This window comes from Stigmatopora nigra, chromosome 14 (assembly GCF_051989575.1).
Source record: "Stigmatopora nigra isolate UIUO_SnigA chromosome 14, RoL_Snig_1.1, whole genome shotgun sequence".
NCBI lineage: Eukaryota > Metazoa > Chordata > Actinopteri > Syngnathiformes > Syngnathidae > Stigmatopora > Stigmatopora nigra.
The window spans coordinates 1,127,157-1,153,994 of record NC_135521.1 but is presented as its reverse complement, the minus strand read 5'-3'; the positions used below and the strand labels follow the sequence as shown (position 1 = coordinate 1,153,994).

General features: G+C 42.8%; 2 protein-coding genes and 1 long non-coding RNA gene across 4 annotated transcripts; 1 reads left to right on the top strand and 2 right to left on the bottom strand.

The window, feature by feature from the left end:
- The first annotated feature begins 5,267 nt into the window (after positions 1-5,267).
- LOC144207460 (alpha-1A adrenergic receptor-like) lies at positions 5,268-9,143 on the top strand. The gene is made up of 2 exons (XM_077732944.1): positions 5,268-6,348; positions 8,188-9,143. Exons 1-2 carry the CDS (start codon positions 5,385-5,387, stop codon positions 8,691-8,693), a joined length of 1,470 nt encoding a protein of 489 aa, XP_077589070.1. The 5' UTR covers positions 5,268-5,384; the 3' UTR covers positions 8,694-9,143.
- Positions 9,144-11,902: 2,759 nt separating this feature from the next.
- Positions 11,903-15,014, bottom strand: LOC144207461 (uncharacterized). The gene is made up of 4 exons (XR_013328669.1): positions 14,839-15,014; positions 13,656-13,709; positions 12,615-12,672; positions 11,903-12,023 (listed from the first exon to the last, which is right to left on the bottom strand). It is a non-coding gene; the product is annotated as an uncharacterized LOC144207461 (long non-coding RNA).
- A 272-nt stretch (positions 15,015-15,286) lies between these two features.
- ccnjl (cyclin J-like) lies at positions 15,287-26,828 on the bottom strand. Of its 2 annotated transcripts, none has more exons than XM_077733067.1 (6): positions 26,053-26,828; positions 25,458-25,569; positions 22,317-22,527; positions 17,976-18,275; positions 17,741-17,900; positions 15,287-17,457 (listed from the first exon to the last, which is right to left on the bottom strand). In XM_077733067.1, the coding sequence occupies exons 2-6, from the start codon at positions 25,524-25,526 to the stop codon at positions 16,941-16,943; spliced, it is 1,257 nt and encodes a 418-aa protein (XP_077589193.1). In that variant the 5' UTR covers positions 25,527-25,569; positions 26,053-26,828; the 3' UTR covers positions 15,287-16,940. The 2 variants fall into 2 exon arrangements, with proteins under 2 accessions (XP_077589193.1, XP_077589194.1); XM_077733068.1 differs by having other exon boundaries at positions 25,458-25,566.
- Positions 26,829-26,838: the final 10 nt, after the last annotated feature.

The following is a 26,838-nucleotide window of genomic DNA, read 5'->3' as shown; positions in this document are numbered from 1 at the left end:
CAGAATAAACATCCTGCACTCTCTATTTAAAGATGAATATGAATAGCGTGAGTGGGGGCCCAAAGGGTATTCTTATTTATTATTATTATTTTTAGTCCAGCAAAACGATTTACAAGTTGTCCCCTGGCCAAAAGTCAAGGGTACGTTGATTGCGCCCTCCTGCCGGGTTCAAGGCACACACATATACACACATTTAGGCACACACAAGAGCAATTTACTGGCGTAGAAATGGACTAGCAATCACGGAAAGGACCCCCGTTAGGAAAGGCTGACCCTCGCTAATGCGATGGCGCTCCCCGCTGAGGACACAAGACGCAAATTCTTCCGTCAAACGTCGTAGCGTCTCCTAGGAGATACTTGGCTCGCCGACCTCGAGTTCTCGCAGACGCCTTTTGCATTACAATGAGGCAGAAAAAAATAAAACAACAAAAAACAGGCGATGATAATGACGGGTCTTTTTTTTACAAGTTGGGAACAACAAGTGTGAGGAAACGACATGTTGTAGATGTTGCTTGCTTGACAAGATGAACAATGATTGTGCAGAGAACAAAGGTGGTGGATGGTTTTTAAAGAAATAATCATCATTTTTTAAGAGATTCTTTTGTACTGGTGTTTGCTTTGGCTGAGCTTTTTTGTTCGCGTTGGAGGAAAAGAGGGATTTTGAAAGTAAGACTGCTCATCATCAAGGAAACGTTCGATTTTGACTTCATGTCCTTTTTTAGGGCCTAGCTCTTTTGTTTTTTTGACATTTTTTCTGAGTTCGGATAGCGTAATCTTCTCAATTAAAATGGAGTGTTTCAGTCAATATGTTTTGTCAAGAATTTAGTTTTTGGCAGAAGTGGTTTTGGTTTTCGTAGCGTATTCAATTGCATTGAAGTAGCATTGTGGTACTTGATATACCTCCAATTAAACCTTTGAAAAATGATCAATAATTTTGATGCAGAAACGCAAAAAAACTGGAAAAAAGGGGTGTACCCTGTAGCTAGCTGGAATAGGCTCCAGCACCCCCAACATAGTCACTTTTATATCATTATTCCTTTGTCTTTATTTATCATAACTTAGTAAATCTGATCAGAAAAATATACCAAATGGAGCCAGCTCATGGTTAATCCTTTTCACGTGATTTTTTAAAGCTATTTTGACATTTGAAAAATGTTGGGGTAGTATTTTTCGAGTAGTGAATATACCGATTGTAAAAATATGTGTAAAAACGACACCACATACTTGATCTATCCTTCACATCCATTTCTAGTCGTGTTGTCGTTTCCTTTGTCGTCTCCCACCAAAATTCCTTCATTAGAGAACTAAATTGGCGTGGTTGATATCACAAGCAGTAACAGTTTTTTGTATTATGTTCACCAAGTGTGTTGTAGTACTGCACATCTTGTATATTTCACAAAGTATAATCAAAGTAACAGCAAAAACGCATCTTCCACCTGGCAGCAGGTTATTATGCTTTTACGATCAACATTTATCACGGCGTAGCTCGCTTCCGTGACCTTGCAATGTTGATGAAGTTGTACACAGGCAAGCTAAACTAAAATAAATAAATAAATAAATAGTCAAACTGCTTTTTGCTGTCTCAGGCTAATTGATTTTTTTTTTAAACAGATGGTCAACTTGAAATACTGTTTTTCTAGACAGATAGCTACTTACTTGGAGGTGTAATAAAAAAAAAGATACATGCCCAAGGGTAGAGTGGCTGTTAGTGCTTGATAAGACGCATAATGAGGCTAAGCTTATAAATATGAAGATGCATAACTGTGTTTTATGAGAATTTTTGCAGAGATCTGCAGAATTCACTTTTAGGCGAAAAAAAGCATGTTTCTCCTCCTTTTATTAACTCATCAAAGTACTATCCTCGTTTTTTTAATCTCTTCTGGCAGATTCTCAAATGTCAAACTCTTAGACGCATTAAATGATTTTAATTTTTACCCATAATTACTAATGTTTGGCTATAATATTTAATTGCACATTTGAAGGTAATGACAATGAAGATCTATCTGACATACTTTATATGAATTATGTATGTTTAGTTGACAATTTCATTCATTCACCAGGGTGCTGGGGGTGCTGGTGCTGAGAGGAAAACCGGAGCAGCCGTAGAAAACCCACACAGGCACAGGTAGGAACCCTTTATCTTCTAACGATGAGGCGGACCTGCTAACCACTCATCCACTATGTCAACTTACTAAAAATGTGTTTATTATCAAAAAGTATTTAACATTTTTGAAGTACTCAAACAATTCTATTTCATAGCTGTCAACCTAAAAAAAAGTACTTAAAAAAATCTCTTACATAAGTTTTTCTATGGCATAAACAATTTGAAAACGTTGACAGGTATGTTATTTAGTATTCTCTTTCAAAAGCTTGTATGAATCATCCTAGTGGGAAAGTTACATCCAGTAAAATCTCACATTTTGGGCAAATTGGAACTGGTGTTGTGAGCGATTAATGCATATTTAATTGTCTCCAAGGAAGGCCGGCCTATGATCTTCCCAATCCAGCTCAAAGTGGTTTTCCTGTGTGATCTGACTATTTTTTGGGGCTGCTTGTTGGCAAACATTTCCGCTCCGTTTGCAAACGTTTTCAAACGGAGCGGAACACGGGCCACGGCCGTTTTTAAGATGCTAAACAATTTCCGCAGTTCCAAGCCAGATGCTATTCCAGTTTTGTTTGCTCCTCAGGGACGAGGTCAGTCAGGCCTCCAAATTCTATCCTTTGGGGAGATTTTTATTTCTTTCTTTATTTTAATCATCTGAGCTGTTTGGGGAAATTATACAACGTCATACCTGTCAATCTTTTTCACCTATTGTCATCATTTCAAATTGTGTACGCTGTAAAAACAAGGTCCTTTTTTGTGAAGAACTAATTTAAAAATAAAATGAACATATGAGCTGAAATAAAAGCTAAAAATAGCCATCCTTCCGCACGCCTTCAGCCTGACGGCCCTCGCACCAACAAAGCCTTTATTCGAGGCTTTATTCTTGGAAAAATCTATTCCCTATTTTGTGATCCTCTTGACAAATCCTCTGTAAATGTCCTCCAGGAGACCATCTCATGGTGCACAACAATTCTCAGGATGAAAATATGTCTCTTCTTTAAGTGCCTTGGCAAGAGAAAGATGGGATGGGCCTTATTTAGGACTTATTTACAAACTTCCATGCATAGTTTATTTGGACTCGTCTACATTCTCCCATTTGGAATGTCTTCTTCCAAGAAGATTATTTTTGCCTGCCCCCAAACGCTTCTCCACCTACAAATCAATTAAATCTTTGCAAATTGAGCCCAAGAAAAGTGATGATAGTTGTGATATAAATGTCATTTTCCTTCAAGTATTAAGTTCATCAGGTTAAGGACTTTTGAAGATGCAAATTTTGAAGTGAAATGACACAGGATGCTGCGGCTTCTTGGGATTTGATGGAAAAGCACCGCAAGGGCAACGAACTCCCGCTGGAACAAAAACCACAGCTGTTTTGGACATTTGTTTATTTATTTAGTCAAGTCTAGCATGGATTCAACTGATTGAGAAAATCATAACATAGTTGACGCAGTTATTCAAGAATTTGAGAACAATTTAAGTTATCTGTGTGGACCCCAATAAGTAAATATGCTAAATATCAAGATAGGATTAGTTGTTAAATATACTAAATGTACTATTTATTTAATTTTTCTTAAGAATGGAGCAATTTTTTTCTTCCAAAAATATTTCAAGACAATTAAAGGAAGAAATATGTTGATGTGATTCTTCAATCTGAAAATCCCAAGTTTATCTTTACCCTAGAAACAATTAACTAATGGCCAGAATCTCGATCCATTTGAGAAGTGCGCGTGTCCAACTCGCTGGGCAAAAGCCAGCCGGCCGGCGGCTGTGGGCCGCTAGCTTGACCTCAGTTAGACCCTCGTTTATCTCCACCCAACTCCGCTCTGGCATTGCTACTTTGTCCAAACAAGCCGCTCCAACGTATTGATCGCGAAGCCGTGAGCATCCGAGAAAAGGTCAGCAAAAAGCCACGTAAAAGCTCCATAAAGTGGAAGTGGTGCATCTTGGCCCTGATTGGCTCCCCTTTCCTTCTTTTGCCCACGTAAATACTTTTGATAAAACGCCTGCAATTGCATTTCTGTCAGGAGGAAGGCGCCACCTTGCCAGTTAATGCAAATTCTCTATATTAAATGAATGAGTGTTTAACGCAGGTGTGTTTTTTTATTCAGGTACTCCAATGTCCTCCCACATCCAGCACCCCCATGCCACCCATGCGAGGATAAACAGTTTGGAAAGCCAATGAAGTGAATGCGGGAAAAGGCAAGTAGACATCAGCACAATTTTGGCTTTTGGGGTTTATTTATTATTTTTGTGAAGCAAGAAATAGGCCACTTTTCTCATTTGAAGGAGGAGGGAGGGATCTTTAGGATCTGGCAACCAGGAATATGAATCACTTGAAAAATGTAAAAGCTATGAATGCTCTCATGCATTCATATTTTTTAATCCATGTAACATTGATCAAGTTAATCAAGGAATTTGCTATTTTCTCTGCCTGTTGTTTTTGGGACGTGAGAAGATGGATGCATGCTTTGACTCACTCGCATTTATGAGACTTCTTCTAAGCCAAGGTTTATTTTAGCTTTCAAGTGCTTCCTCGTGATTTAAGTCCTCTCCAGATCCACTTCATCAACCTTTTTTGTTTTTTGTCTTCATCATCCTCCTCACTTAAACTTTTTTGCCCATTCTGAGCATCTCTTCGACCTTTTAAGCAAATGATTCACCCAAAGTATGCATTTTTTTTCTCCATACAAAAGCCCATCGAGTTATTTGTGTGCTGATATTTGCTGCTTTCTTGCAAGGAAAAAATGTGCACTAGACTGTGAAAATGTCATTTATTTATAGTATAATAGTTTGGATTGCCTCATTCTTAAACAAATGTTTATTTGTTGACGTATCATTTTTCTGCAAGTGCCAACCAGATTCGTACTTGTATCCACTTTATCCATATTTTTTTGCTGTGCTACTTGTTCATTGTGCAACAAATAGAGCTGCCTCTTTTTTTTCTCCAGCTTGCACCTGTAGCTACACTTATTACGCAAGGAACAAACGAAAGGGATGAAGCCCCCCCTCCCACGGCGGCAACACTCCGACGGAGAGGTTAGTGTGTGCGTTGGCGCTGATGCACGGGGTGATTGGGCGTCACGCCGCCTGCTCCTCCGGGTCACCCCCACTCTCTCTCTCTTTCTCTCTCCCTCTCCCTCTCTTTCTCTCTCTCTGTGTTTGGTCGGGACTGCGGCAGGAGGGGCTTGGACGCGTCGCCCCCTCGGCTCGGCACTCTTTGCTAGTCCGCAAGCGGCTGTAGGCGCGCCTGCGCCTGCTATGGAGGAGCCCCTGGGCCAAGATGAGCGCCAGCATTGACGATGCCAGCCGCTCTTGGTGGGCCAACGGCTCCTCCTCCTCCTCCTCCTCCTCGGGTAACCGCTCCGGCCAGGTGGACCTGGGGCGGGCCATCCCTCTGGGCATGGCCCTGGGGGCTTTCATCGCCTTGGCGGTGGCGGGCAACGTCCTGGTCATCCTGTCGGTGGCGTGCAACCGCCACCTGCGCACGCCCACCAACTACTTCATCGTCAACCTGGCCCTGGCCGACCTGCTGCTGGGCACCACCGTCCTCCCCGTGTCGGCCGCCCTGGAGATCCTGGAGCGCTGGGTGTTGGGCCGCGTCCTGTGCGACGTGTGGGCGGCGCTGGACGTGCTGTGCTGCACGGCGTCCATCCTCAGCCTCTGCGTCATCTCCATCGACCGCTACATCGGCGTCAGCCACCCGCTGCGCTACCGGGCCATCGTGACGGAGCGGCGCGCCCTGCTGGCGGCGCTGGCCGTCTGGGCGCTGGCCCTGGTCATCTCCATCGGACCCCTGCTGGGCTGGAAGCAGCCGCCGTCGCCGGACCTCGCCGTGTGCTCCATCACCGAGGAGCCCTTCTACGCGCTCTTCTCCTCGCTGGGCTCCTTCTACGTGCCCCTGGCCGTCATCCTGGCCATGTACTGTCGGGTCTACGTGGTGGCCAAGAGGACCACCCGCAACCTGGAGGCCGGGGTCCTGCGCGAGAGGATGGACTCGGGGGAGATGACCCTGCGGATCCACAAGGGCTCGGGGGGCCAGGACGGGCCCCGCAAGGGTTCGGGGGGCCATGACGGGTCCGATCCGGGGCCGGCCGCCTGCAAGGCCCGCGGGCATCAGGCCAGGAGCTCCCTCACCGTCAAGCTCCTGCAGTTCTCCCGGGAGAAGAAGGCGGCAAAAACTTTGGGAGTGGTGGTGGGGATGTTTACACTTTGCTGGCTGCCTTTCTTCCTTGCCCTGCCAATAGGTGAGTTTTTTACACATTTCTATATTTACCTTTAGTCCACAATTGGATGCTCTTGGTTTTTTTAATCATATTTTCAGGGGACAGTGAGATTCCATGTGTGACATTTGTGCTTTTTTATTAATGTAGAGATGTTATGTTAGTGTAAAATTTGCATTTTAGATTTCAGTTCTAGAAAGCTTTGCCTCTTGCAGATAGGACTTATGCATTTAAGACTGTAAAAAGACCAAACCAATAGTGGTTATTTCAAGATGTCAAATACTTGACAGAAGGAATAGTAAGTGGACAAGAGGCGGCCGTTTATGTAACGCTGGCTGAACAACTGCCAAAAAAAAACGGCCTCTCAACACAATCTCTCGTTGCGCATACTGAAAAGCAAGCAGGCCCGGTTTTTGTAAAGGCAATATAAGTGACTGCCTAAGGCGCAATCTATATGGGGGGGACGCCCCACCACCTGCCCCTTAAAATATATATAAATGTATAACCAATTTCCTAAACTATTTCACATCAAGTTAGTAGCGTTCCCTCCCCTCTGGCATCCATCAATTTCAATGTATTATTGTCTATTAGGTCAAAAGTAGTACTTTTTGCTTCAATACTTTTTGCTGTATCGACCTCTTAGCTGGGATTTAATTGTATTTAAATCCAAGGTGGTCATGGTGAGTCAACCAAACAGAGCTATTCAATTCCTCTGCTGAAAAATCTTCCTTTCTTAATGTTGCAAACACCCTCAAAATATCCCAATGTGCTTTAGCCATACAACACATCTACTTAACACTCCAATAGGCTGTAATTTCACTTAGAAAAAATCTAACAGCGCCAACAAAGCTCCTCTGAATATGAGATAAAGTAACAGTTTGAGGGCGTGAATTCACTGTAATTGCGCGAAAGTTTTTGCGTGTGTACTCTCACAGTTCGGAGACGTGCTATTTCAGATGTTTTGTTTAGTTAAAGTGCAGGAAGGATGACGAAAATGAACCCGATTTAGTAACGAGATTAAAAGCGGCCCTGCGGCGGTGAGCTCCGGCCAAAAACCTTTGGCGGATGTCCTAACTAATTTCCACAAATGTCATCACATGGTACAAAAAAAATGCTCCTGTCCTTGAAAATTAGATACTACATGATTTGTAATTAGAAAATGCTAATGAAAGCTGGCAGCCATTCTTTTCCAAAGTCAGTTTCAACTAATGGTCCATTCATTCATTTCCATTCCCTAAATTCTATTGTACACATTGTCACATTCTAGAAGCACGGATCTTCCTCTAGGTACGAATTGGTCATGTGTGCCTATACGCACTTTTTACTTAACACTGTCCTTTACTGTAGTGCAGCCATTCTTCCTCTTCATTGGCCAAACTTGACTCAAGTCCCCAGACAGCTTGTTTTATGGCGTTTGTAATCGCCTGGGTGAAAGAAGCCATTACGAGTTGGGCCGCAGCCCGGCTTTTCATTCACCACTCGGCAAATGTAATTCACGCTTTGGCAGACCTCTGCATTTTCTTCCAGTAATTTCAATCATTGAAATGCACTGACGCTCTTATTATTGGAAATTGAATTTGTCAGAGTGTCAGGCGACGTGGCCAAAAATTGTTTAGGTCTCCATTACTCCCTCAAAAATGTCATTTATGTTGTATGCCAGAGGGGAAAAGTAGTTTTCTGGCTCAACAAGATGTCTTATTAGTTTTACCGCATTGGCCCGAATATAAGACGACACCCTCACTTGATCATAACAAGGCATTTTATTTTGCCTCATTCAAATCATGGAAAAACTGTCTATCACATGTTAACATCTGACCATTTGACGTTTTAAACTCCATGTTTATCTCTGTGTTTTGTTGGCAGGCTCTTTCAATGCCAACCTGCGGCCCCCCGAGCTCCTCTTCAAGGTGATCTTCTGGCTAGGCTACTTCAACAGCTGCCTGAATCCCATCATCTACCCGTGCTACAACCGTGAGTTCAAACTGGCCTTCATTCGCCTCCTGCGCTGCCGTCAGCCGCGCCAACGACCCGGCTGGACTTCCAACAATTACCGACCTTCTACTTTGGGATCTTCCGGACGTTGGCGCCAAGGCTCCGGCGAGCACGCCGACGGTAGCCGGCGCTCCCCGCCGTCCTCTGCCAGCCCCGACTACCTGGGCCGGGAAGGGACCTTGTACCCCTGGACTCCAAGTCCACCCGCAGCCGTGGTGCTCCCCGCCGGACCCGATGCTTTCCCACGGGGACGTTGGGACGAGGTGCCTGCGAAAGGAGACGAGGCGGAGGTGGAGTCCAGCACCAGCATTTTCGCCTTCTCCTTTGGAACGGAAATCGACAAGAGTGGAGTTAGTAAAGCACCTTACAATGTGTGACTGTATTTGATGAGTTGACGTCCGTAGTGCATCACGGTTCTCCAGAAAATGGCGATACGTCTACTTACCAAACAAGGCCATTTTGGAACTTGGATTTTTAGTAAAAAGTGACGCATTTTACACGTAATATTCGTGAGTAAAAGTCCCACTGTATCTGGTTGCTGGGATTTCTTTCTAAGTGGGATAATTGATCATTTAAAGTAGGGGACATACAAATGAAGCTTGGGAATGTTACATATTGTTAATAGTAATGTATTTTTTTTTTCTTTCCTTTGACCGGACTGATGTAAAATGTGAAAGTGTCAGTCTTTGGCATTATAACGTGAAATTCCAATGTAAGATGTTTTGCATTACTACGTACACCCTCCCCTGTATCTTCATTCCGATCCTGGATGTTACAAATTGGATCTAATTCTGCAAGACAAATAACAAGAGAAATATGATGTTGTATTTTGTCTCCTTTGTATTGTGAAATTACTTCCAAGTGCCAAAAATGCCTTACTATATCAGGGCATTTTTTCTACTAAGTCTTTTTAAATGGCATAATTGTTCATCATTCACCGAGATTCAAACCCAGCCTGCCCGCATGGTAGTCAGGTGAACAAACCTCTGCACTACGAGGTGGGCACAATCTACTCTGTCATTTTTGTAAAGTCTCGACTACACATGGTTGTTTCTATTTAAGGTAAAAAAATGATTCCCAACTGGGATTCGAACCACACCTGCCCACATGGCAGTCAGGTGAGTGAACCACTACACCACGAAGTGGACACAACTTAAATTGTCATTATTGAAAAGTCATGACTACACAAGGTTGTTTCTATTTATGAAAAATGTTTCCTGACCAGGATTTGAACCATACCTGCCTGCATGGCAGTCAGGTGACCAAACCACTACACTATCAAGATATCACTACTTTATTAGTCCTTATTGGAAATTCTTGACTACACGTGGTTGTTTCTATTTATAGGAAAAAGGATTCCCAACCCGGAATTGAACCACATCTACCTGCATGGAAGTCAAGTGAGTATACCTCTACACCATGAACAGCCACACTTAATTTAGTCATTATTGTAAAGTATTGACTGCACAAGGTTGTTTCTATTTCAGGGAAAATGTTTACAGATCAGGATTTGAACCATGCACACCTGCATGGCAGTCAGGTGACCAAACCACTACACCATCAAGGTATCACTCTTTTGTTAGTCATTATTGGAAAGTCTCGACTACACGTGGTTGTGTCTATTTATGGGAAAATGGATTCCCAACCGGGAATCGAACCACACCTACCTGCATGGAAGTCAAGCGAGTATACCTCTACACCACGAATGGCCACACTTAATTCTGTCATTATTGTAAAGTATTGACTGCACAAGGTTGTTTCTATTTCAGGGAAAATGTTTCCAGATCAAGATTTGAACCATGCACACCTGCATGGCAATCAGGTGAACAAACCACTACACCATGAAGCAGCCACCCCTTGTTTTGTTATTATTGGAAAGTCTTGACTACACATGGTTGTTTCTATTGATGGGAAAAAAGATTCTCAACAGGGAATCGAACCACAACTGCCCACATCACAGTCAGGTAAGTGAACCACTCCACCACACTTAGCCACACTTAATTCTGCCATTATTGTAAAGTCTTGACTGCATAAGGTTGTTTCTATTTAAGGGAAAAATGTTTCTTGACTGGGATTTGAACCACACCTGCCTGGAGGGCAGTCAGGTGAATAAACCATTACACCATTAAGGTACCACTATTTCCTTTGTCATTATTGGAAAGTCTTGACTACACATGGTTGGTTCTATTTATCAGAAAAATGATTCCAGACTGGGATGCGAACCACGCCTGCCCACATCACAGTCAGGTAAGGGAACCACTTCACTATGAGTGGCCACATCACATTATGAACTTTTGACCGTTTTGACCCATTGAAGAGCACCTTTGTTGAATATTTCACCCATTTCATTATACACAGCTGTGTATGATGACAATAAAGGCTTTTGATTTGATATAAAGGCGTAGCATCCTATAAGACTAGGCTTTCATTTCAAACTACTACATATAGTATTTAAAAAGAAAATCGAGGGCGTTCCCTGATTTGACGTCACATTGGTGAGCCGGAAGTGAAATGGACCGGAAACACACAATGTAAGAAACATGGTTTTCGTTGACCTGTTAGCTTTGTTTTGTTTGTAAACGTCTTTTCATGTTTTTATTCGCATGATCTAAACGGCCTAATTTAGGTCAGATCTAACCAAGACAAGTTTGTTAAAGGACATCAACAGAAGTCCACCAAGAAGTTGTTGTTTTTGACGTTGGCTGATTTTTGTGTACTCGACGCATGCCGAAAAGGTAAGAAATGCTCCCATACCTGTCAACCTCGAACCATTTGTGATCTTACCAAATTTTGTTTTCGCCCTTACATATATGTATAAATACATGGAAAATCTTACCACTTTACTTTTTTGTAAAAAATCACGAACAACAAGTAGAAAATGTATGTTTATGTGTTTATTGCTTTCAAAGTTCCACTACAACAGCTTCCTACAAAAATTGTTCCAATACCTGGTGCATTCAATAATATTTTAATGTGCGTTCACATGACATTTGTTGTAATTCATGGTCGCTGACACCGCCATTTCCAACATCTCTTTGGTTGGATTGACCTCGTAGCACTTCCTGTCACAGTTTAACTTAACTTGTAAGTAATTTGTTAGTGTATCAACACCCAATGTCTTTCTGTACTCTGTATTTATCTTTCTAACATGTGAAAATGCCCTTTCACAATCTGCATTACTGTGTGGGAGACACAAAAGAAGGGTAAACAGTTTTCCCATCACTGGAAACCTACTTTGATTAAGAGCAGCTCCCGTTTTCTACATTGCAAGCTTCTATAAAGATATAGTTCCACTTGCAGTCATAATTACCCCAAATCAAATTGCGTTTAGTGTTTTTCGCACAAGGACAGAAAATGACCATGTATAGTAAGTCTTTTTCTTGTGGTCTCTATGACAGGCCGGAGGAGTTTTGTGAGCAAAGCGTCGCCCCGACCAGTCGCCTTGGTATTGGCTCGGTATGTGATGTCTCGCCTTATTGCAGCGATCATAGTGTGTGTTCATAGCCACATCCCCTTACAAAAAACTTTTTAGAGTGAAAAAAAAATCTTAGAAATCAAAGTCAATGTCACATAATAGAACAAGAGATTCTTTGCTGTCAACTTTTATTTTTATATTTTCAGATTAGTGATGAAGGCAAAAGTGGATGACTTGTGGGATGCAGTCTTCCAGCAAAAAGCTTTTCCCAAAGCGTGGAGAGCGAGGACACCTGAAGACAAAAAAGTCAGTTTAAAAGACTGCTTGCAAAGATTTTTCCAATATTAATCAGGTAAGTGAAAAAGATAAAAGTATAAGTACAACTGTCTATTTTCGCAGGGTGGTGGCCACCAAGAAGTTGTTGTTTTTGACGTTGGCTGATTTTTGTGTACTCGACGCATACCGCAAAGGTAAGAAATGCTCTTGTTTTCTACATTGCAAGCTTCTATAAAGATATAGTTCATAATATCCCCAAATCAAATTGCGTTTAGTGTTTTTTATCGTTTCAAAGATCGCACAAGGACAGAAAATGACCATGTATAGTAAGTCTTTTTTTCTTGTGGTCTCTCTGACAGGATGGAGGAGTTTTGTGAGCAAAGCGCCGCCCAGACCGGTCGCCTTGGTATTGGCTCGGTATGTAATGTCTCGCCTTATTGCAGCGATCATAGTGTGTTCATAGCCACATCCCCTTGCCAAAAACTTTTTAGAATGAAAAAAAATCTTAGAAATCAAAGTCAAGGTCACATAATAAAACAAGAGATTCTTTGCTGTCAACTTTTATTTTTATATTTTCAGATTAGTGATGAAGGCAAAACTGGATGACCTGTGGGATGCAGTCTTCCAGCAAAAAGCTTTTTCCAAAGCGTGGAGAGCGAGGACACCTGAAGACAAAAAAAAGTCAGTTTAAAAGACTGCTTGCAAAGATTTTTCCAATATTAATCAGGTAAGTGAAAAAGATAAAATTATAAGTACTACAGTCCACTTTCATAGGGTGGTGGGCTAGTGGTTAAGTCATCAGTCTCCCACATATGTGGACCTGGGTTCAAATCCCAGTGCCTACAAAGATTTTTCCACAAAGTCATCAGGTAAATGAATGGGATAAAAGTACAAGTACTACTACTTTCTCTCACAGGATGGCGGCCTAGTGGATAAGTCATCAGCCTCCCACTTCTGGGGTTGTGGGTTCGAATCCCAGTGCCGGCAAAGATTTTCCCACAATTGTTGAGGTAAAAGAACACGTACAATTGCCTAAGTGTTTAACTGAATAAGTATTCAGTGGTGGATGAAGCATTTAGTCAAAAAAATGACTAAGTGTTTCACCCGGTTTCCTTGGATAAAACGTTTCAACACCTATGTATAAGTGGGGCACGAGTTGGTGTAGTGGGTTGCACACTCGCCTTTGCACGGAGAGAACGTGAGTTCGCTTCCCGGTGTCGGCGGTTCACTGACCAAGCAAGCGGTCGAGGGTCGGCCGAAGGCCGACCCGAGAACGCCTTTCGCACATACAGGTCCATCAAGTGTCTTCCGAACTGCCGAAGGCAGTTCGGAATATAACCTTTTACTGAAAAGTATGACTAAGTGTTTTATATAAATTAAAAAGTTTTTCTTTTTTTTTCTTCTTCTTCTTATTCCATTTTCCAGACTACTTGGTTCAGTGATCAGCCAAAGGGCGACAGCGGGTATCGAACCCAGGTCTCCCAGACGGGAGTCCAGTGATCTAACCTCTGCGCCACCAAGTAGACTACACTTTCCTCTGTAATCATTTGAGTGTCATTGCAAGAAGTCCACAGAAACAATTAAGTGAAAATATGTCACAGCCGGGACTTGAACCCAGGTCTCCCAGACGGGAGTCCAGTGCACTAACCTCTGCGCCAACCAAGTGGCTACACTTTCCCTTATCGTCATTTGAAGCTCTTGACTGCAAATACACAGAGACAACTATGTCATTTTTTTTACGAAAAAAAGCCTCGCTATACTATGTCATTTTTTTACGAAAAAAAGCCTTACTGTACTATGTCATTTTTTTACAAAAAAAAGCCTTACTATACTATGTCATTTTTTTACAAAATAAAGCCTTACTATACTATGTCGTTTTTGGCGCTAAAAAGCCTTACTATACTATGTCGTTTTTTGGCGATAAAAAGCCTTACTATACTGTGTCATTTTTTGGCGATAAAAAGCCTTACTATACTATGTCATTTTTTTACGAAAAAAAGCCTTACTATACTGTCATTTTTTTAAGAAATAAAGCCTTACTATACTATGTCATTTTTTTACGAAAAAAAGCCTTACTATACTATGTCGTTTTTGGGGACGACAAAAAGCCTTACTATACTATGTCGTTTTTGGCGATAAAAAGCCTTACTATACTATGTCGTTTTTTCGCATAAAAAAGCCTTACTATACTATGTCGTTTTCTGCGATAAAAAGCCTTACTATACTATGTCGTTTTTTCGCATAAAAAAGCCTTACTATATTATGTCGTTTTTTTGCACAAAAAAGCCTTACTATACTATGTCGTTTTTTGGCGATAAAAAGCCTTACTATACTATGTTGTTTTTGGCGATAAAAAGCCTTACTATACTATGTCGTTTTTTTTTTGCGATAAAAAGCCTTACTATACTATGTCGTTTTATCGCATTAAAAAAGCCTTACTATACTATGTTGTTTTTGGCGATAAAAAGCCTTACTATACTGTCGTTTTTTCGCATAAAAAAGCCTTACTATACTGTGTCATTTTTTCGCATAAAAAAGCCTTACTATACTGTCATTTTTTAATCAATTGTTTTACTGAAAAATATGACTGAGTTTAATTTAAATTAAAAAGGTTATTCTTTTTTTTCTTATTCTTTTTTCTTATGAAATTTGTTATTGTTATACTGTATACTATAAAACCCATTGCATAAGGCACGAAAAATAGACAAAAAATTGTTTTGAGTTAGAATTTTTTTCCAAATGAAACAGCACGATCGCCCTCTAGCGGGGAAGCGGGGAGAAACATGTTCCCTGCTTTACAAACAAAACGGAGTCGTTACGGCGAGCCTCACCTGTTAAATCCAACGATTTGAGCAGCAGCACACTCCCGATTTCTTGCAGAGTTGTCGCGCCTCACACTTATACAGCCAAATCTAGCGATTGTTTCCCCCAAAATGTACTGGTATCAAACTTAATCGCTCATACTCTTTTCCCGTCGTGTTGCGTCGTGCTCCATTCAATCAGCGAGATGACCTCACGCAATAATCAGGTACATCCGCAAACGTCTCCTTCGCTGCGAGAATCTCGCCGAGAAGACACATGCAAGATGGCTGACACTGACGTTGCCACCCAGAAATAAGTGAAAATATGAATTGAAACATCCAGGAGCATGTTAAACATAATATTCTTGGTTGATTAAAAGTAACAGTCACTTTTCCTTTTTATTCGATTTGCCAGATAGGGGGCAAAATCAGATAATTTGATTTAATACAAAAAAACACCAGAGTTAACAGCTTTAGTTGCCCTCGGCGCTTGATAAAACATTTTTTATTCGAGTCAAAAATAAAAATAGTACACTTTTTTTACAATTCAGTGTGACAAGGCAAAACAATTACTGGTTACATTAAAACAAATCACCATGGAAGTTTGTTTTGTGCCATCAATACGTTTCAGTGCGAGTCAAATCAGCACCAATAGTAAAAAAAAAAAAAAAAAAAAAAAAAAGGCAAATAAAATGCACATAAACAGTGAAAACCCAACAAAAAAAATTAATGTTTCCAGTAACGTGTCCCTCATACGTGGTTGCTGCAATATGCAACATAGTCGCAGTGTGTGTTGGAGCACACTGTTGCCTAACGGAGAAACAACACCAAGTCAAGTCACATATGATGCAAAAACTGCTACTTCCAGTGGTGTTCACCCACAAACAGTAATGGCTGCCTGCGTTCAGCTCAGACAGAAGAAGAAAAAATAGATATTGCACCTTTGTAAGAAATGGATGGAGACCTGTGCAATGAGCAAACTGATATCTATTTGGTATGAGAGTCTCAAATAGCTCAAAGCAAAGATTTCTTTGTTTTTTAAATGGGAATCCCCCCCAGAAATGAGCCTGTTCAGTTCCTCAGTTGTCATTGAAGCCACCAAATAAACAGTTGCCAGGTAGAACATCCCCAACATGGCTGCAAACATCCACATGCAGAGAATCTGGATGCATTTAAATCAACAGGAAACAGGAAAAGGGACCCCACGCAATTATCCACGACTCAATGCAGATGTTGTTTATGTAGCAAGCGGCGGCCGCCAAAAAAATACACACTTTGGAAGGACTAGAGTACTCTTTCCCGTATAAAGTACTACGACGGGATTTTTGTAACGGTTCCTGTTTTTGTGTTTGTTTTCTGGTTGCTAGTTTTGCCATCCCTACCCGACTTTTGGTCCGTGTTTTTTTTCTAGGTGGTATTAAAATAGAATACAAAAAAGGGATGAAAAGAGAAGTTATAAATAAAAGCTATGGCGTGTTCCAAAGTCATATTCAAGTAAGCATGTTCAAGTCCCTGATACTTCGAAGTGGTTCATGTAAACATTTAAGCGGCAGTTCCAACGCGAGAAGGCAGCAGCAGCATTTCTTCTGGACAACAGTGATACCGACCGCTCAACACGCCGGTCCACCCACATTGAAATCTTTGACGTCGGCATTAAAACTTGGCTAGACTTTGGAAGGGGTCCTTCTTGAGAGGCGGTGGGGGGGGCGCCACGGGCTGCCGACCACACCCGCTGTGCACAAAACGAGGAATTCCCTCACCCCTTTGGAATCGACGGCGCAAGGAATTCCCCAATCAATGTTCGCTGGCCTTCCAAACGGAGGCTATTTTGTCTTTTTTTGTGTAGCAGGAGTCTGGTCAAAAATAGATCATCACAATATCAAAAATATCTTTTCACAGCTTTGTCAGTCATCTCTGGAAATCCAACCCGGCCGGCGCCGCTTTCCTCCGGGGGGTCACGTCAGCGTGATGACTTCGGCGGCCTCGCGCTTGTCTTTGGACCTCTGCTTGCGTTTCAGCTGGCGCTGCGAGAGCGCGGGGCGGCCGGAAGGCGTCGGCGGACCCACGGAGAGGGACGACAGGTCGGCGAGGGGCACGCCCTCCCGCCGCCCGTCCCTCTCCGTCTCCTGGCGTCACCTGTCGAAGCAGCCGGCGGCGAAGGTGTGGTGGGCTCCCAGGTAACCCCCGGCGTAGGCCACGCTCAGGCAGTGGTGCGCCTCCCCGGCCAGGGCCACCTGGACGGAGATGGGGCCCTGCAGCGGCAGCGCGCCCGTCCCCGCCGCCAGGCCCGGGTACGAGGGGAAGCCCGTCCCGGCGCTCAGGCAGGAGGCCCCGCTCAGCAGCCCCATCCGGTGGCCGGGGAAAAAGTCGGGCGACACGCCCACCGCCGGCCCCAGGGCCTGAGACTCGGCCAGCGTCTGCAGCTGGGACAGCGACGGGGAGTGTCGCGAGAGGCCGGCGAAGCGCTCCGACGGGAAGAGCGGCCGCGGGCCGGCGGACGAGGATGACGAGGACGAGGAGGAGGGGGGCCGTTGAAGGGAGGCCAGCGGAGAGAGGTGGCAGCTTTGATCCGGAGGCTGCAGACTGGACGTTTGATGCGGGGGCGCTCGCTTGCTCTTGTTGGCCTCTTTCACGTCGTTGTCGTGAGCCCTACAGAAAGGAAAGGAAAGAAAGGTTCATCAAAATTGGATTGGATAACTTTATTCATCCCATAATTCAGGAAATGTCTTTGTCATAGTAGCAAGAGGGTGAGAATACAGACACAGAAAAAGACATTGTAGACATAGATAGATAAGTTAATAAATAAATACATTAATAAATATATAAATAAATAAGCATGTTGCTGAAATATATATACACATATACAAGTACATAAACATACACATAGATGAACATGCATGCATACGGTAGGTCTAAATGTAAAGGAACTTACAGCAGCATGAGTTCGATGCACTGAGTCAGGTGGTCCCAAGTGTAGCCCGTCAAAAGATGCAGCGCTGTGGTCCAGCTGGGGGAAATCTGCAGGCAAATGCGCGAGGCCGCCACGCAGGCGGCGGCCACTTGAGATGGACGGAAGCTGAGGAAGGTGTGGTCTAAAAAAAGAAAAACAATGGAAAGAGAAGCATTAGTGGTGAAGCGGGCCAAATCAGAAAGTGCACACGACTCACCTTGCAAAGACACTTCTAGAAAGTAGTGTGTGTATTTGTCCATGAAAGCCTTGGTCTTGGAGAGGGAGGACAGGGGCCAGCCGTTGTAGAGATCTCCCTCTTGGACCGAGGCGTTGAGGTAGTAGTCGATGAAGTGGGCCGGGGTGGGCATGCACAGATTCCAGCCAAAGGTCTCCAGCAGCAAAAGCTCCATCTTGATCAGATCTTTCTTGTTCAGGGTCATGTTTAGATTACACATGAAGCCCAGAGAGTTCAGTTGCTCTAATTTGGGCACTCGGTCCTCCTTTTCTTCAAATTTACCTACGAGGAAAAATAGAGCATACAGCATTACAAAACTGTCTTCTGTAAAAAGACAAATAGCAACGCTGTCTTTCGGTAGAACAAAAAATGTTCTACTACACAGTCACCTGTAGAGCCAGTTCTTGGAATTTTTGGGTACAAAATCTGGCAGTGGAGGAAGAGTTGTATGTTGGAAGATTTTGTAAACTAAGATTCCATTTGCATATTTGACAGTATTGTTCCAGTTAGGGAAATTTCAAAGCTTCCTTATAAATGCTTTCAATGTTGTTTTGTAGGCCAAAGACCCACTTGTTAAGCACTAAGTCATGTGTAACCACATTATCAACCGAGTGCGGCTTCTTCCTACCAAGTGTGAATTTTAGCACTGGCCTACTGTTATGTGGGGGGTGCGCAGGGGTGTGTGAGCAAGGACAACTGCGGCTCAACCGGCCGGGGCAATTAGCGGAGAGGCAGTAATAGCGTCTAGCCACCCGTTCAGGAAGCGTGGTGAGACAAAGACCTTTACGCTCGAAGGCCACTCGTTGGCCAGCCGCTTTGATCTCGCGACAAACATTTGCGTCCCAGCCATCTCAATAGATTTTTTACGGTAGCCAACCAAGGCCCGGCCAGTACGTTTTGAACTGTAAAAATGTGATTTATTTTGAAAATCAGGAAACGCTCTTGATCGAGAAAGAGTTTATCTATTTAGGGGAAAAGTCATAAGAAAGCTTGCAATAATTTTTGGGTGAAAAGTCAAACATGATCTTTCCAAACAGTATACAATGAATATATGTATACTCTGATTTTACACGTATTTATAGGCAGATGGCACGTCAATACAAAGGCAGCGTTGTTTTGTTGTGCCAGAACATTCCGAGCCACTTGGTTGAGCCTACCTGGAATGCAAAATGATCCTATCTCAAGTCGGCGGCGATACAATTTCAAAATGTTCGCCAACATGAAGGACTAAAAGGGTTCACGAACAGGTAATGGAGTCACCCAGCCAGCTTTCCTTTATCAATCACATCCACAGGTGATGGCAAATATGAGAACCGGTTAGGGTCAGAGGTCAAAGGTGAGGAAAAGGCAAGGGACCTCTTTTCAGGTGTGCATGGTGGGACGGACTAAAAACAGGAGCACAGTTTTTACATCTGAAAAGCTAACGAAGGCCCCTGGGAAATGGTCAGCGTCGTGAGATTAATTAGACAAGCAAATGAACAAAGTGCCCATGGATGACAAATCAATTTCTTCAGAGCAACGTTTTCATTTTTTTGGACATTCCTGGAAGGAAGAAATCCCTCCGGAGTTTTTTGCCTTCTTTTATGTGCCGCCACATCTTTCATCAGGGAGTGTGAAATTGCTCACAGCTCCATCACGCAATCTCCTCCTCGGCGGCGGCGGCTCTCACAATGCGGGTCCGAGTCGACCTTTGACCTCTGATGCTAATGGCCAGTGAAGTGGTTGGGGAAGAAGAAAAAAAAATGTGAACAATGCGTGCCGTGGCGCCATGACGTAACTAAGGTAGAGAGAGCCCCTTCTCCTTGCTAAAATCTTCTCTTTTACAATTTCATCGATTGAAATGGCACGTGGAGGTGGGGGGGGGGGGGGGGCGCGACTTGCTGCTATTGTCAAGCAGAACGCCAATGAACATTGCCTTTTGATAAACATTTTTGTTAGAACCCACTGGGTGGTTGGCTTGAAACATATCCCACTTGGGGAGACCCCCCTCCTCTGTTTAACATCAGCCGCTGACCTGCCTTTGAAGTGGCGCCGCCTCGTCAAAATGTCTCATAAAAGAAAAATCACAAATCCCCTTTTTTCTTCAAAATAGGGTTAAAACGAATCATTTGGACTTAAAATAAATAAATGTATACACTTGAGTCGGCCAATGTGATAAAAATTAGTGTTGTGATTGGTTGGATATTTACTTATTTAGTTTTAATCGTGTCAATATTGAATAGAAATATTTTACAAAAAATGTAAATAGACATTTTTGCATCATTTTGTGCTAGGTTAACTCTTTAAGTGCCACCGCAAGTGATGACATGATTGCTCATGAGTCATCACATTTAAAATGTCAACACATTTGGAAATAAAAGCCAATCGTCTGAAAATGACGCCATGGAAATCCCTCAAAACGTGGCCGACACGTCTTTTAGCGACATTAGCTGAAGCTGCACTCAGTCTGCATTCCCCTCCCCCCTCTACCAGGAGGGTCCCACTCGCATTGACAAGCTTTTGTTTGAGGCCTGACTCGGGGAGCATATGGCAGGTGCCCCCCCCTACCGCCCGGCCCCCCCATCCCCACATCCCTCGCCACCTCCCCGCCCCGGGCCACGGAAGCCCGTGGACGTGTATTGTCAATATGCCTCGGTGGAATAAAAATGCTCCTTTTGTTTGCTATGGGCAAATCGTGTTTGTAAATGAAGCATCTGGTGGAAGAAACCACATCACAAAGATACACATCCCATAATACAAAAATTAAATTCCGTGCCAATGACAACACTACTTTAGTTTCTGATATTTATTTGGGGTTTCTTATCTTGAGCTGATTCACTTGTAACCTCAGTGGCGAAAATGTGGCTCATGAGCCGCATACGGCTCTCAGCCAAAATGAATGTGTTTTTTCTAATATTTTGTATTTTCTATTTTGAATATACTGACGTGATTAGGGTGGTTACAGGTTGTTGTTTTGTAACTTCTAGTGGCTCAATAAACGCTAGCCGGTTACTATTGTCTATTCAGGAAGGCAAACTAAAACAATAATCCTAAATTTATGGAGTCTGCCAGTGTTTAGTGAGGAATATGATTGACAGGAGTATTTCATCTTCCCTGCGGAATGTTTCAGGTTCCGAAATAAATGGGCAGCAGTCGATAAGACTTGATCCCGGGGGGTCTTGAAAATCGGACTATAATCTTACTCCGGCAAAAGAAGATCATCCATTAACAAACATCCAGCCAGAAAAGACACAATGGTGGAAGTAACGGGATTAAGCCAGGACTACTGGGAGGCTCAAAGGAGGCGACGGGACATTTATTAACCACAACATTTTAAGGAAAGATAAATGTGGCTCTCAAACGCTGTTTTTTCGAGATCCGGCTAAGCTTTTCAAGCCAACTCGGGATAAATAAAACATGGGACAAGCCTCCTGCTCAATCAAAAATAATCTTTTAAAAAAATAAGACAAATAATTTCCCTCCAGGTTGGCCTGAAAAAATCCATATCGTTCTCTAAGCATTTCTATCAAACACAACCGTACAAGACCAATAAAAAGGACAAGCTAGCGCTCCAATTTGCCTCGGCAACCCACTTTCGGTGTAAAAAATAATTCAAATAAATCACATTATTTACTATATTAAAGTCAAGAAATGCTTTGTTTGCCATTTATAGGCCATCATTAGCATCTGAAGAAAAGTAGACAGATATATTTGCCAATTGGTTTGAATTAAAGCGGCCCAAAAAACACCACATTACTAAAACATCGATACCGGATCGGGACAACGCTAAGCTGGACTGGTCTGCAAAAAGAATTGTGACCGTTACGGCAGTATTAGCTGACGTGGCAAAAATAGCAACAACAAAAGAAGACGTTACTATTGAAGACTGGATTTGTTAAAAGCTGCGGGTGGCTCAAAGGCCCAAGCCGTCTATCAAAGGGGGCGCATTCCGCTGTGATAAACCTGCAAACTGCAGAAAATGGCCTCGGGGGGCCTCACGCAAAAACCTTCATCTTTTTAAATACGCTCTTACACAATTGTGATAGTACACCTGAGATTGTTTGAAATGGTGCTTTTTCAGCCCCACATCAATTTAACCACAAACAAATAATACAAATTGAATTCAATAATGTTTCATTTATTAAAAAAAAAAGTACTCCATGTAGCAGCACTCCTATGACTTATTTGCTCGCCTAATTCCGATTTAATCAAAATAAAACTTGGGCTCATTTGTATGCAAATCTCAATCTGAATGTGACTATTGTTATGCAATCAATTCATTTTTTTTGGGTGTCGGCAGACTATTGCGTTCTATGTAGATGAGGTGGGTGGTGCTGGACTTACTGGCTAAGAGCAGACAGGAGAGGGCGATGACGTAGAGTTGCTTGACGGCCACGTCGTAGTGGTCCATGAAGAGGTCCAGCAGGTAGACGGCCAGGTGGCGCGCCGTGGGGCACAGCTGGTAGCGATTGCTCAAGATGGCCAGCAAGTCGGCAAAGTAGCGACGCATCCCGATCTGCGGCGAGTGGGCTCGGTACACTGGCAACTTTAGTTCCTGCCAAAGAGAGGGAGAGAAACATTGGCGGGGGTCTCCAGTTAGGCGCATTTTGCGTCTTGCGTTCTTAGAAGATATCAAAAAGTCAGTATTACATTTTGCATTACTTTTAAGGGCATAAAAATAAGCCAAAAGGTCAGTGTTACATTTTGCATTATTTTCAAGGGTCTAAAAATATGCCAAAAAGTCAGTATTATATTTTGCATTGTTTTTAAGGGTCTAAAAATATGCCAAAAAGTCAGTATTATATTTTGCATTATTTTTAAGGGTCTAAAAATAAGCCAAAAAGTCACTTATATTTTGCATTACTGTTACAGGTTTATGAATACGGCAAAACAAGTCAGAAGTGGGACATCCCTAATTTCAATCCCATTATTTTTTCCTTTGTTGCTGATGGTAATTAGTCATGTGGATCAGTTGGAGAGGGTTTTCAGTATCTATTGGTGTCTTTCTGGTTGCTTGGGAGGTATGCAGGGGTGCTAGGGGGGGGTCTGGAGGGGGTCTCTCTCTCTCTCCAGGATGGAGGAGTAGATAGGATTAGGTTTCATCGCTAGCACATCCCCTATTCATGTCCTTTTAGCGCCATGAGTTTGAAAGTGGAAGACCCTGAGGACCACTAGCATTAAAATGCAGTCTCAATCAAGCACAGGGGAAAAAAATCAAGTAGGCTCTAGTTTTCTAGTTTCTCATTATCTTCCTCAGAGTATTAAAGGCTTACTTTCCTTTGAACAAATTCACACAAAAGCTGCTATTTTGGCCTTGAAAAATGTTGTGCTCTCCCAGAATCCCGGTAAAAAAACAAAGGCTTACATTTTGATTTATTAGAGGATTGCGTATTGCCATGCTAATCCTATTTGAAAATAGTCCAGGGTCTTTACCAAAGAAAAAACACCCATGCTTGTTTGGACCTAAACGTACATTTGAGAGTCCAAACATGGCAAAATGTAAACTTCGCCGGACAGGATTTGGCCAAACTATTTATTTGGAATTCCAGTGGAAAGACAGCCCAGAGTTAACTCTTCAATCGAATCCAAAAATAAACAGAGCCCCCTCCCCATCCACCCACATAAAGCAACTCCACCTCCTGTACCAGAATCAAACATACCACCCAGTCCGCCCAGTCACTCTCCTCCCACTGCTTCAGACCCAGCCTCCAGTCCATCTGTCTGTCTGGGGGTACAAGGGATGCAGAAAACCGGGGGGCTGGGGGGGGGGGGGGGGGGGGGTACTCAAGGGTTGTGGAGGAAGGCTAGCGAGAGCTGCCATTGTGGGAGACCCACGGCATAATTAAGAATTCCACAGCTGCCTCTGGCTGATTTGCATGTCTGATAATTCACCACATGCTCCAGAGTACGGGGCGCCTATCTCCCACATCAGGGCATTAGCAAACGTCATTAAGACTGCAAGAAACTAGATGGGGGGTGCGTGGAGGGGGGCGGGGCCAAGGGACACCAGGCAAGATACCCAACGCCGCATGAAGGAGTTCCAAATTCCGCTATCGAGTTCTTGAAATTTTACCACATTCACTCGCATATAAGCCATTGCCTTAAAATGGTTAAATTGTACAATTTCTCTAGCTGGGATTGAACCCAAGACCACACAACTGCGAGGCGCTGAGCACTCACGCGCCGGATAAATCGATGTTGCTATTTCACATTGTCGTCTACTGTATGATTTTGAATTGATTGGCTTTATTGTCATTATAAAAGCAATATAATGCAATTTAAAGCGTCACCATGAAATGCACCCAAATGAAATAAGTGGTCTACATCATAATTATGAGTGGCCATTCTGTGTCATTGCGACTTGGGACCTCTCAAGCGGCAATGCCCCCGCGTATCCCTTAATTAAGACGTTGCTAATTAATGAGCCTGAACACATTTCGATCCATTTTCATGGTTAAGTGGGCCGCATAATGACATTTTCCAGTGGCTGTTTAAGTCAAAAATTTCAAGAGCACAGGGTTACTCAGAAGAGTGGAATACACAAAAACCACAGATAAAACTCATCACATTTCATTTTTTTAACATGATTGCTGTACATAAAAGGTGCACCATAACACCATGTTATGTTTTGCTCTTTGTTCTAAAACCTAACATGTCTTCAATGAATGAACTGCCAAAACAGCAAAAAAAATATCAAAGTGAGGAGTTAATCTGATCTACTAGTAAGAAGAATTAAGTCAGTAATAGGGATGTCACATCTTTTTTAGAAGATCAGAATCGGGTGAAATTTAACGGGATTTTTTTTCTTTTATCTGAAGGCTGCATAAAAACAAAATAAAATGTACAAATGTGTCTTCAAAAGATAAAAGGCCTATTTTGTAATACACAAAACTCTTAGATGATCAGAATTATATGGTGCATTTAAGGTTCTTTTTCATTAAAGCAACAAACTGGACAAGGATATTGTCAAAAGTAAAAAATATATATGTTTTGTGATAAGGTTGTATATCTGAAGATTAGGTGAGTCCGCTGCAAAAAGTATGTGATGGGGACAATGCTAGTTAATAACTAGCATTGTCCCCATCACATACTTTTTGCTTATCATATTTACGGCAATTCCATCAGCTCTGGGCTTTAGTGCAGTTTAGTGTAATGTAAAACTTTAGTCATACTTCTTCAAATAGTCCTTTCAAAATTGCTTTCATAACTGTTATGAAAGCAATTTTGAAAGGACTATTTGAAGAAGTATGACTAAAGTTTTACATTACACTAAACTGCACTAAAGCCCAGAGCTGATGGAATTGCCGTAAATATGATAAGATTCATGCACAGAATTTAAGCAGTGCAGTGAAGATAACCGCCATGTAAAGAAGATGGGAAATTCCAATTTTAGCTTGCAAATGTGTGTTGCCGGTAGTATCTTTGAGCTCATCAGTTTGACGTTCATAGTGTCAACAAAACAGTTGCTAGTCAAGGTGACCTCACCTTGATGCGGAGGGACTGATGGATGTCTGCAGCAAGCTGTCCTTTCCACCATTGCGACTCCCTTTCCATCTTTTCCCATCCAGAAGACACTTCCACAATCTGCTTGTACCTGCTGAGACACATGTGGACCACATCAGAAAACACACTCACGTGGCTTAGAATAACATTTTTCAAAGGAACGGTATTAATGCTATTGTGGGTCTTTCGGTGGACTTTAAAGGATCTGAATCTTTGGGGGAAAAAGTTCAGATTGAATGCTAGTCTTAGCCCATTTCCTCTGATGGGCGATTTAAATGGCTCCGACCACGCTGGTGGTCCATCCGATCGAGAGTCGGTTAGAACTCTTTTTTTAAATGAAACTGTAAGGAAATCAACTACAAATCACATACTATATCGTGGTAATGATAATCCTCGAGATAACGATTTAATACAAGATGAAAGAACACGCATCACTCGTGCATCGGAAAAGAAAAACAACGAGAAAGAGAGCCCGTCGTGATGAGACTTAGCTCCTCGACTGGGACACATGATTTAGATCATTATTAATACTATTGGTAAACTTTGTTGCTCCGATCTCGTTCGATGAGCCACTTACCGCTCCGACGGGATTGCCCCCCCAGCCCGGCCAGACCCCTTTGTCTCAGTCAGTCCGACATCCTGAATGAGAGAACTCCGCTTCGGCACAACTTTTAAGCCGCGCCAGTTTAAAGGGCATCGGAGGTGGGCTTGGACGAGTCCGGCAATTTTGACCCAAAAAGCCGATGGCTAAGACTCCCGGCCGGGGCACTTGGATCCTCTCCGTCGCCACTTTTTTCGAGCGATTTAGTCGGCGAAGACCCCGCTCCGCTGGAACAAAGTCGCCTGCTCGGCTCCACCAGCTGCCGCCGTTGCGGCGCGAGGCTCGTGCGCTTGGCTGGAGAGTCCTTCCTGCCGACTGGGATTTGTAGTTCCGCTCAACGTAGACTCCGTCAAAGACTACAAAAAAATGTTTCCTCTTCTTCGCCCTAGTCCACATCAATGAACAACACTTTCACCAACAAAGACGTACTCATACGTTTTGAAACACTTTCGTTTGCTACCAAAGACGTATAAACAACCATGTTTATGATGTTTAACTGCACATACCTAAAATTAAACAGAAGCAAACCATAACCAAATTGTTGCTACCTCGACCACCAGGCGCCGCTTTTATCAACGACACATTTCCCAATAATTCAAAAAACAGTTAGGAACTTATTTTACATCATATGTATAGTACCGCATCTTTCAGACGATAAATTATACTATTTTTATAATTTGGCTGGGCTACAACCTATATTCAAATGTGACTTATGTATTTCACTCTGACCACAGCTTGCTCTTTGTAGTTATCCAAAAAAAC